General features: G+C 42.4%; 2 protein-coding genes across 3 annotated transcripts in view; both read right to left on the minus strand.

The window, feature by feature from the left end:
- KIF27 (kinesin family member 27) overlaps positions 1-1,350 on the minus strand; it is a 28,190-nt gene extending 26,840 nt beyond the window's left edge. The window contains exon 1 of the mRNA XM_082335949.1: positions 990-1,350. Coding sequence (XP_082192075.1) covers positions 990-1,299 — 310 coding nt within the window. The 5' untranslated portion in view covers positions 1,300-1,350. The remainder of the gene's footprint in view (positions 1-989) is intronic.
- Positions 1,351-3,401: 2,051 nt separating this feature from the next.
- Positions 3,402-11,638, minus strand: QNG1 (Q-nucleotide N-glycosylase 1). Of its 2 annotated transcripts, none has more exons than XM_082335951.1 (4): positions 11,289-11,638; positions 9,691-9,950; positions 5,188-5,383; positions 3,402-3,939 (listed from the first exon to the last, which is right to left on the minus strand). In XM_082335951.1, the coding sequence occupies exons 1-4, from the start codon at positions 11,623-11,625 to the stop codon at positions 3,707-3,709; spliced, it is 1,026 nt and encodes a 341-aa protein (XP_082192077.1). In that variant the 5' UTR covers positions 11,626-11,638; the 3' UTR covers positions 3,402-3,706. The 2 variants fall into 2 exon arrangements, with proteins under 2 accessions (XP_082192077.1, XP_082192078.1); XM_082335952.1 differs by lacking the exon at positions 11,289-11,638 and adding an exon at positions 10,490-11,246.
- Positions 11,639-11,905: the final 267 nt, after the last annotated feature.

Raw genomic sequence — 11,905 nt, forward strand, 5'->3', positions numbered from 1 at the left:
GTGTTCAGTTTTGGGCCCCTCACTACAAGAAGGACATCGAGGTGCTGGCGCGTGTCCAAAGAAGGGCAACGAGGCTGGTGAAGGGTCTGGAGCACAAGTCTTATGAGGAGCGGCTGAGGGAGCTGGGGGTGCTCAGCCTGGAGAAGAGGAGGCTGAGGGGAGACCTTATCGCTCTCTACAACTACCTGAAAGGAGGTTGTAGTGAGGTGGGGGTCGATCTCTTCTCACAGGTAACAAGCGATAAGACAACAGGAAATGGCCTCAAGTTGTGCCAGGGGAGGTTTAGATTGGATATTATGAAAAATTTCGTCACTGAAAGGGTAGTCAGGCACTGGAACAGGCTGCCCAGGGGAGTCCCCATCCCTGGAGGTATTTAAACAGTGTCTAGATGTGGTTCTTAGGGACATGGCTTAGTGGTGGACTTGGCAGTGCTAGGTTAACGGTTGGACTTGATAATCTTAAGGGTCTTTTACAACCTAAGTGATTCTGTGATTCTAAATAAAAGGAAGATTTCAATACCTACCAAGAGATCTAGAATAATCTATTTATATCCATTTGGAAGACTTAAATCATAAATTTTTATAATGTCATAGAAATGTCTCTCTCAAATAAAAGCAAAGAGTGAGCAAGCAAACAATTAATTGTCTAACGCAGACATTTTCAAGATAAGGTAAATGTAGCAAGAATTTCCAAACCACTGCATTTCAGGAAGAAATTCTAGTTTAAGTTGCATGTTAAAATGGGGAATAATAAAGAGCACTTTATACATTGTTTTTTTCTTAGATATTTTTGGTATAGCCTAATTTATGGAGAATTTGTTTTTAGAACAGTTTATTTATCACATAAACTTTGGAAGCATTTTTTTTACTATACCTTTTTTCATTAGCCCTTAAAAATTCTGCAGCATCATCTGCTATGTATTAAATATTTAACTTGCACAAATACATTGTTCACCAGCTTAAAAACAACCCAAACTTTCTACAACCTACCAATGTGGCCACCTCCAATGGTGTAAGTCTTCCCAGAACCTGTCTGTCCATATGCAAACACTGTAGCATTGTATCCCTCAGTCAAAGACACTAGAAGAGGCTTAATGCAAACAGTATAAACTTCTTCTTGGGTTGAGTTTTTGCCAAATACAAAATCAAAAGTGAAGACACGGTCTTTCCCAATGATAATCTGTTGTGTATTTGGGACTAATCTCACACACACTTGGTGGTTATGAAGTACTTCTTTGGAAAGCAGAGGTCTGATTCGAACTGCAACTTTAACTGGGATCTCCTCCATGCCAGACTCCATCCCTGTGCTCCCCACTCAGCAATAGTCAACAAGAAATTGGTTACCACGCCTGTGTTCACTTCATTCGCAGTTGTCTGCAACTAAGAAAAAAAGTTTTCCACATTATGTAATAAATAAGAATTAATTTCCTGCTGAAGTAGAAAGCTGACGTTTCCTAAAGAATACATAAACACCATTACACTCTTGAAAAGTACCTGATATAAAAGCAGCTATATTAATAACAGTTAAATCAATTCATAAATTAATTTTGCCTCTACTTTCTAATTTCCAAGCTAGCAGACTTAACCTTAATTCTGAAAGTTGCCTGATTTTCTATTTGAACATAACACAGTCATATGAAGAAACAATATTGTAAGAGCTTGTTAACAAACGCTGTTGATAAAGCATATGCTTACAATGAATCCTCTCATTTTCCTATTCCTGCATTCATGCTGCATAGGCAACGTAAATCAGTCAAACGAAACCTTTTTCTCCAAAAGTTAAATGTATACACACGTTTTAAAAGCCTCTTCTACTTAAGAAGCGCCAAGCATTGTAACTCGACAAGCACAGAGAAAGCAGTTGTATTGCCTACAACGGAGGTGTGATTTTAAGTGCATCTAATTACTACACATAAAGCATTCCTCTGATTTTAATGTGCATGTTTAAGCTCACACGTAATTTTTATTAATTATATATTTTAGCAACCATGGTTCCTTATACTGCTCCCTGCGTATCCATTCTTACAACACAAGCACCGTAGAGTAGCACAACTGTAAATATCAAGGAATAGATTTTCTTTACAGCTGTCTGTCATGAACATTCAAAAATCCTCAAGCTACCAAATGCTTATGGATCCCAAACATTTTTTTTTTTTTTTTTTGCTAAACCTAAGAATCTTTGCAGTGCAAAGGAAACTGTGCTGAACTTGCTGCTTGCTAAACTCCCACACACTGCCTTTAAGAAAGCTGTATTACCAAACTGGCAGAACTCATCAGCTAAGCCCCCAAAATTCAAGTTTGTTGAAAACAAACAGCTTTAAACCGCTGTCTTTTGGTTGCAAAAACTGTTTTTGCATTTTATTTTATTCCATTTAGTTTGCGAACTTGGCCATCCAGAGTTGAGAAACTATCTGAAGTTGAAAAAAGAAAAGCCCAATTTTAATAACTGAGCAGAAGTAAAACAAGTAAGTAAAGCATGAGACTGAAATCAGACTCCTATCATAAAGGATGCAGCGACCAGAAACAACTATATAAACTCACTCACTAAAGATTCAAAACACGTTTTGACCGATTTCTGTTTTTAGTTACCCAGGTGCATTATTTTTATCCCCTAGGAAGTACTGCTTTAAAGGGCTGACGTTCCCCCCTCCCTTTTAAAATTATGTTAAAAAAAATTAAACCAAGTCGGGGGGGGGGGGGGGGGGCAGAAAAGGAAATCTTGTTCACTGTTTCATAAAAGAACGTGGGAATATGAAACAGGTGTAGGCCAAAGCCACAGAGGTACTCGGGTGGCGACACACGGTGTGGCCGCGGCTGCCCGAACGCAGGAGCAAATACACGGGAAGGCTTTTTGCCGGCAGGCTATTTTGGGAGCGGGCCAGTACATTCCCCACCCTTGCCGTGCCTCGAAGTGCGCCTTTTACTCCAAACCTGAGAGGAGCCGGGAACGGGATCACGCCTAGGGTCTCGGGAGCCGCCCCGGGCCGCGGAATCCAGGCGCCCGGGCGGCCGCGGCCGCCGTTCCGCGCCCCGGCAGGCCGTTCCCCGGCGCCCGCAGCGCACCGCGCCGCCGGGCCCGGGCGGAGGGTCGCGGCAGGGGGGCGGCAGGCCGCGGCCGAGACAGACAGGGCGGCGTCGGCCGCCGCGCCCGCCCCGTTGTTTACGGCGCCTCCCTAGGCAACGGCGGCAACGTCCGGCGGGCGGCCCCCGCGGCAGAGCGGCGCCGCCGCGCGCCCCGCCGCCCACAGCGCCCCCCGGCGGCGGGAGGCGGGCGCGGGGGCCCGACGGCCGCTCCAACGCAAAGGGAGATGGGCTCCACGCGGTTGATGTCACTGCGCCGTTTATTGAATGAATGAAGGCAGCGGGCCAGCTGTCGTCAAGCGCGGCCGCGAGGGAGTGGTGAGCGCGGGCAACGGACCGCCCCAGCGCGACAGAACTCAAGGCGGGAGCCGCAGACCCTGAGCTAACGGGGGTTGCCCAGCGACCCTCGCACCATTACTTCCAGCGACAGCGAGTGGAAGGTTCAGACAAAAGACAAAAAAAAAAAAAAAAAAAAAAAAAAAAATAGCAGCGAGTTGTTACTACATCATCAGAAAATGAGCATTTGATTGAGCCGGTTCCAAATTAGTACACGACGAACCACCGCGCGAGAAGAACAACAGCAATGCAGAAGATAATGCATCAATGCCACAGCTATCGGACTGGACTCAGTAATATATACAGCGCACTCGGTGAAACGGAGTATCTTTCATCTCTTCCCTGTGGTCCCTGGCATAGTCCCAAAGATAATAATCGAGTAAAACCGCGTTGATCTTCTCACGCATGTCCTGACCCTTCTTCTCGTAGAGCTCCAGCAGGTGCTTACAAATCAATGCGCAACACCAAATAGAACAGCCACGGATTTCCACCTCCTCTTTATCTCCGGACTGGAAAATTGTTCCTGCACGACACAAGGGACAGCAATCCAATTATGTTCAAGAAACAGAAGCCCCAGAATAGCCTGAATTTGCTGGTTTTTTTCCCCTCAACACTTAATCTATTCTAGGACGGCAGTTTTCATGACTTATGTGATAGCTGCTAACAATGTTGCTACACATTTTCTAATGACTGCTGTAATTTTACCATGTGCACTTATACATTTACCTCCCGTTCAGCTAAAACAACATCCTGTATTCCAACAGAGTAGTTTAAGAAAAGAACAGGTGTTTGGACTGTACTGCACATTATGTGACTATTTCTTTGCTTGTGGAGACAAAAAGGATAGTCAAACGTAATTCCAAGACAGTGTATTTTCTGCCAGGATAACTCTAAGATTTAAAGATTAAAAACAAAAACCTATATATATAAAAATATAAAGGGACCCATTTGTTTTAATTACTTGGATGGGAATGTTCTTATTAGGGTTCATGGAAAAGATAAATTGTCTACATGATCTAATTAATATATAGACAGGCATATATATATATACAGCCATTCTATTAAGATCCATGGACGATTGCATTCATCTGTTTATCTCGCTGTGTAATTTTAAAATTGCATAATAGCAGTCCTACCTTTAAATACAGTCATTTTACAGTGGAATAGGGATTGGTTTATGTTTTTATTCACTGAAGTTCACGGTTAATAAGTACTGGAAGATGGAACCATGCTTAAAAACGAGACTCTAGTCTGATGCAACTGACTTCATTTAAAGCAATCTTTTTTTTTTTAACGGATGCTTATAATATTACCTTGCCTGCCACTAGCAGTTCAGTACAAATATAGAAGAATCCCCATGCTTTTACATCATCTTTGAACTAATGAAGAAATCATTGCTTCTTTTATCTAAACCTCAAAAATCACAACTATACTCATGCTGAAAAATGTTTTTTTGGCAACAGCGGCCCTTCAGGAACTTGGAGATCAACTGGCTTAGAGTGTCTTTAAACCTTCCCTTATCAATGTTTAATCCAAGGAATGGTTAGATCTTTATAAAAACGTAACCTTAAGATCTCTTTCAAGATCATTGTTAGAGAATAAGTTCCTTCCTGTTACTTCATCACTACATAAGAAGTGCTTGTTCCCTGGAGCAAAAAAAAAAAAGTAGTACACATAACCCTTAAATGGATAAAACGGTACATTTTAAAAGTAGCTTAGTCTACTATGTCAAGAGGTAAGATTACTTGATATTAGTACAGGAGGAACAAACCTTCACGTAGTTTCTTCATTAGTTCTTCAGAATACTTCATTGCTTTTAAGTGAACAAGAACTTGAGGAATTCTGTAGTCAGCAAATATAGTCAGACTAGAAATGTCATCAAAAGAGCCATCTCCTTTGCCTTCTAATACACTCCATGTATCAGCCACAAGTATTTGTGCCCGTTTGTAGAAAGACACCTTTTTTTTCTGATGAAAGAAATTTACAAATTACTTAAGTGGCTGAAACATCAATACATACAGCAAATGACACGTACAGAGAGAGACAGGTAAGAGTTACATTGTTCTATGAAATATAAAACTATCATTTGGTTAAGCAAACATATTAGTTAACTAAAACAGAATAAAAGTACAACACTCAAACACCTTAAAAGCTAAACAATATTGAATCACAAACAAGTATCATATGGAATGCTCATAAATAAATTGGAATAAAAGAAAAACATAGAAGTCACTGCAGTGGAATAAAAATTGTTTAAATTCCACTTGGACCTCAGAACACATTAACGTTGGTTTACTTCCACTTGGTAAACACTGTAGTTGGAGTCCAATAAACATTAATTCTTTCAGAAACCCTAGAGTTCACCCAACCCTTTGTTCCAAGGAGAGAACCATAAAAGGCATGTATTGGATTAGACAATTAAAACATTTTGTTATTCACTTTATCTGTAACATTAAGGAAATAGAAGTCCAGTGAAAACTTTACTGAATACTCCTCTATTGTGTAGTGTATCTTGCTAGTTAAAGAGGAGAGAGGAAAATTCATTCCAGTAGAAGATGTATATGAGATTTTCTTAGATACTACGCATGGTTCTATTTTTGTCATAAACTTTTTTGCTGGTGCTAATCCTGCAAAGATTTACATGTTTTGTGACTACTCACAAGGGGAAAAACTAAAGATATGCTCCGACCTGTATGCTGTTGAGGTTTTCGCTCTATGATGAACGTAACGTGTGAATGTAAATCCGCATCTTTAAGAAAAAAAGGTATTCGTGGGCTATGTTTTTTCCCTCCCTTTATAGCTAGATGAGATTTTCGACTTTTGACAACATGTGCTAAACAACAATATGTAACTGGAATGGTTAATCTGAAATACAAGCAGGTGGGGATTCAACTTATTTCCAGTTTTATTCTGCCACCCTTCATATCACCACCATTTACAAATGGCATTTTTTAAGCTAATTTAATTTTACTTTATTGCTAAGATGCTATCAGCCCTGAGAGCAAAGCATATTTTTTGTCATTAAATGCTGTTCTCCAAAAACACTGGGAACAAGATGTCCAACCACACTGCACAGAACAACTTCTGCAAACATCCTGAAAACTCCTTCTTTCCCTGTGCTTCATCCTATACTTGACGTAGATGCACAGACTTACTTCTGGAGAACATACACAATTTTTTATGTTAAATAATAAAAAGAAGTAAATAATTAATAGACTAAAACCCATCATATCTCCTACTGCCCCAAAGCTAATGGAAACCAAGGACATTGCCCTTTTATAGCATTAAGATTTTTCCAACATAGTAAAGAACTGATCGTCTCCAGCACCACACCGTCTCGCAAGAGCAGAGGAAGGAAGAATTCAAATGGAACTTTTCATCACACACTGCAATTTAATTTGGAAGAAAAATACCATCTGGGACTTGTCATTGAGCAGATTAATTTATAATTCCATTGTTTCAATTATGGTTAATTTTTATGCCGCACAGAGCTTCTGAAGTTTATGTAAAATTTTCAATATGAAAAAGACTATTAAGCTTTCCCAGTAAATTTTCCCACTTTTCTTCCCAGCAGAAAGCAAGGAAAGCATTAGGTGGGTGATACTATGTCTCAAAGATAGTATCATTTGTCCAAAATTGGAACATTTTACCAGATGGCAATACAACTACACTTTTTTTTTTCCTGCAACACCCTCACTTTCCAGGAAAAGCTACCACATATAGGGACACTTGTGTCTCCTCTCCACTACAATGAGCCAGTATCAAGAGACATAACTAATTATGACCTCCTGCTATTAAAAGAAGGATGATGTATTGTGTTGGCAAAGAGCAAAATGTGATAGTGCAGCTAGGAAAAAAAGCAAAGAATAGGAGGATCCTGAGAATTTTACAACCTCGGTCCCAGGTGATGGGAAATAAAAGATAAATACACACAACATCAATGACTGGAAGCTCAGAAAGGACTCCACTGTGTCTATGTCAGAACATGAAAACCCTGATGGGCGAGTAGAACATAGGCTAATACTTAAACTTCTGTCAGGATTCAAATTCAGCACAGCATCTAAATATGAACTATCCACCCAAGCACAAAAAGGGGATTTTGGTTTTGGTTTGCCATTAACTTTTCAGAAGCAAAAGAACATTGGCAACTTCTGTAATTACATTCAGTAACATGTAATTATGAAAAAACATTTTGTGTATGTGTTTAGAAAAACATACAGCCAAAGAACTGTGTTAATGTTAGAAGTTTCCAACGTAGGAGAGCTGTAGTAGTCTGTGATAGTAGGATTCTACCATAGAATTTTTTTTATAATCATATGTATTTCTATTATGGAGAGTTACTGAAAAACACTGGTTTGCTCTTGGATATCTCACCATCTTTTCAGTTTCTTCCTAACCCTTTATTGAAGGCAAAGTCTTACTTGTGAGAACTCAACCTGCTGCAATAGAAATGCTGCTGATATTGTGATCCGTGTCACCTCACATTAGGTGCTAACACCAATTTTTTTTTTTTTTTTTTTTTTTTTAAAGTAGGGTGTAAACTTGGTCTACATTATTTCACCCACCTTCAAAATACACATCCTGCTTAGTGAAAGCAGAAAAACAGCTTCCATATTCATGCAACAGGCTTTACTACTATGTCAGCGCTTACGGTCTGGGATCATTTTTGGAACATCTTTTCATTCTGTAGTCTGCTGCTGCTGCTTTTAGGGAGGCTTGCTATATAAAGCACTCAGCATCATCTCATGAAAGACATTACGTCAATGAATACAGTCACTATAAAGATAAGAAAATACTCTATTTATGACTTTACTTGGAAAATATTTCCTCTTTGATCATAAAAATTGTCAAAAGATTACTTTATATGTAAAAAAATCCCAATAAATTAAACAAATAGCTTCAAGTATTAGTTAGAAAGAACCTCTGATTTTTCATGTAAACATATCATACTTCATAGCAGGAGACAAAGGAAAATAAAATCATGCCACCCATTGAAGGGCAGATTTCAGTGACAAATGCAATAGGTTCAAAGCTCCAATCGCTGGTGTTCCAGGGAGTGACCTTGCGAAGACTGCACAGATCATTAGCGTAGGCTGCACTGTCACTAGAATAAAGTCTTTTGAACATAAGAATGTAACAGCTGAATACTCCTGCAGATGGAACTGAGCACAGGAGCAGACACATATGTCACTGATGCTAAATAAAGATCATGCCTGTATAGGGAAAACCAGAGACACAGAAAACACCAGATAGTCTCTGTTTACTTCCCATCAGTTTCTTTCAGGAAAATGGCTCCAAAAAGCTTCAGTACTCTGTCAGCCCTGCCAAAAGTATGGGTTAATTCTGGCCTGTAGTCATTTGTGCAACGCCTGTTGAATCAACAACAGTTATAGTGTGGATTCCCAGTAGCTGTACATGTCCACAGTTCTACCAGAGTTTCATCTCCTTCATTAGCTGCAGAGATCCTCAAGGTAAAAGAAGAAAGAGAGATGGGGGGAGGGAGGTAGCAATTCAAGGGGCGGGGGGGGAAGGGGCAGGGGAAGGTGGGGGAAGATTCTGATTTTTTAGGCAGAAATTATCTCAAGTATTATGCATTTGGAAGAAGTACGAAGGAGTTGTGATCTAAAAGGGAACTTGGAGTATATAAAAATAAATTACAAAAAAGCGACGAAGACAGAGACAGCATATGAAAAGCATGGCTCTCCTCTGGGGAAAAAGGTGACTCTTGCCATTAGAAATACATTCCTGATAGTCAAGGACTTAAGACAGTCAAGATTCTTTTACTGTTAATAAGTTGTGTGATTTTGTTTTCAGAGGTTTAGACTGATAGAGGAATGAAATCTCAATAATTTTACCGCAGCTTAACAAAAAGTACATTGTGGTCCAAGAGTATTATTTAAAAAACCTTCCCTATCTGTATAACTCATAGCAATTTTCATAATTAAGATCAACTGCTTCAAAGTCTGATTTTCCTTTCACTATACAGACCAATCTCTTTACTGATTTGAGGCAAAAATATTAAACTAATAGTAATTTTCCTTCTTATTTCCCTTGAATTTTACTTGTGAATACACTGAGTTCCACAGGAACATTTCTGTTCACTTTCCATTTCCTGGATTAAAAACCCCAACAATTCACAAATATTAAGATCAATTCTGAACTCACTATCCTCTCAGAAAAATTTAGGCAGACAATCTAAGAGCTATCTTTCAAAGTCACAACCAGTAAGGAGTAAATTCTTATCATAAGAAATTTAATGTTATAACTAGCTTACCTCAAATACAGCTTCATCTCTGTAAGAAGGAAAATTTTCCAGTACTAGACGCAGTAGTCTCTGAGCACTTTTCTCACTCATTTTAACACAGGTGAGGAAAGAGCCTCCGAACTTCTCTAACAGAACTGTTCCGCTTTCATTCAGCACCCGATGTCTTTCTTCAATCAAAGGTATGGGCACTTCTGTGTCAGAGCGAAATACGTGCCTAACTTGGTCAAGCGTCATGGTGGCAAAATACGATGCACTGGTAATAGGTATTCCTTCAGAAAAGTAAAAACGAGATGTTTAGGCTATCATAACGTATCCTAAGACCTAATGCAGTGGCCTGCTACAGATGAGAGCATTTATAAGGCAAGATCTAAAGACTCTATCAACTCTTAACAACAGCTGAGTGTTCAGCGATAATCACACTCACGTAGCTGCTTAAAACAAAATTTGTGTTTGCACACAGTGCTTCCTTCTACAGATAACAATTGCCAACATGCAACCATGGAACCTTTCTTACGTTTTACATGTAATTTTTCCCAACTGTTTAGTCTTCAGTTCTGAGTATGGTGTTTACATAGCACTCTGGCAAATACAGGTAGTATAGCCAGCATAGGCCTGTTTTCCCTTAGCTCCTCATCACGTTGCGCATTTACAAAAAGTATCTTGACACAAACCTTCCCTGAATTTACAAACAAATATGTAGGAAATCAATTAAAACTTCCATCTATACCTACAAAGAGATGTTTTTCTGATGACAGCAACAAGAGCACCAAAATACCAGTTTTGGAGGCATATGGGTTTTCAGACTTACTGGAGCCGCTTTGGTACCAGATTAGTCCAGAGGATTCTCAGCGGAAGCCACGTTTTCTCATTTGCCATGGAAATACACAATTCATCTTGAGAAGACGTGTGAAATAGCAGAAGTCACGAACAGCTGACTACAGACATTCACAGAATCACAGAATCGTTAAGGTTGGAAAGGACCTCCGAGATCATCGAGTCCAACCGTTAACATAACTGCCAGGTCTGCCTCTAAACCATGTCCCTAAGCGCCACATCGACCTGTCTTTTAGATACCTCCAGGGCTGGGGGCTCGACCGCTTCCCTGGGCAGCCTGTTCCAGGGCCTGACTGCCCTTTCAGTGAAGAAGTTTTTCTTAATATCCAACCTAAATCTGCCCTGGCACAACTTGAGGCCATTTCCTCTCATCCTATCACTTGTTACTTGGGAGAAGAGTCCGACCCCCACCTCGCTACGACCTCCTTTCAGGTAGTTGTAGAGAGCGATAAGGTCTCCCCTCAGCCTCCTCTTCTTAAAGTTTCTTAAAGTCTTCCTTAAAGTCTCCTTCATGAAAAAAGAGATCGCGCAGCTACAGCCACAAGTGATGTATTTTCTGCACAGGGTATTGCAACAGCGCTTCCAGCTACCCCCCCGCCAAGCGCCGCAGGACGGCCCGCCCGTACGGATTTTACCACAACGGCGAGCACGGGTTGGCAGCAGCGGTTCCCGTTCCTGAGGCGGCCCCTTCGCTCTGCGCTGCCGGCCCGCTGCCCCCGGCCGCCCGCTGCCCCCGGCCGCCCGCCCCGGCCCGCTCCCCGCCCCTCACTAACCCTCGTCGAGGGCCCTGTTGACGGCGGCGCAGAGGGACCAGTAGCCGCTGTAGGTTTTACCCTCGTACTTCACCAGGTACTTCTGCTCCTCCTGCTCGGACCAGAAGGAGAAGTTGAGGGTGTCCACCAGGAACACCCAGTCCACCGCCTCCCCGCTGGCGGCCCGGGGGTTCAGCTCGTGGAGGCTCTTCCACCCCGCCAGCCCGAACTCGGCCGCCGAGGCTTTGTCAAACAGACTCTCCGCCACCCGCCGCGCCCCGTCCTCGTCCACGGAGACATCTTTGCTCCTGCCGGCTATAAACTTGGCGGACTCCAGGGGGGACGGGAACGCCTCCATGCTCGGCCGCCGCTCCGGGGGCAGGAAACACGCACGCTTTCAAGGCCGGGCCCTCGCGCCCCGCCCCGCCCCGCCCCGCCCCGCCCCGCCGGCGGAGCACCGAGGGGAAGCGGCCGCCCCTCACGCTGCCGCCGCCGCAGTGCGCAGGCGCCCGGGCGGGCTCGCCTCCGCGGCCCGCACGAAGGCGGCGGGGAGGCGCCCTGCGGTGCGGTGCGGCCGGACCCGCCCCCGGCACCCCCGCACCCCGCCCGGGGGGGCAGAGCGGCGGCCCGCGGGCGGT

This window comes from Platalea leucorodia (genome assembly GCF_965183815.1).
Source record: "Platalea leucorodia genome assembly, chromosome: Z".
Lineage (NCBI taxonomy): Eukaryota > Metazoa > Chordata > Aves > Pelecaniformes > Threskiornithidae > Platalea > Platalea leucorodia.

Bases quoted from the DNA above. Each gene is read 5' to 3' on its own strand.
- QNG1 (XM_082335951.1), bottom strand. From the start codon at position 11,625: ATGGAGGCGTTCCCGTCCCCCCTGGAGTCCGCCAAGTTTATAGCCGGC. The intron at 9,951-11,288 runs GTTAGTGAGGGG...ACTTTTCTGAAG, and splicing joins CAACAGGGCCCTCGACGAGG to GAATACCTATTACCAGTGCA. The intron at 5,384-9,690 runs GTAAGCTAGTTA...TTCTTTCATCAG, and splicing joins GAGATGAAGCTGTATTTGAG to AAAAAAAAGGTGTCTTTCTA.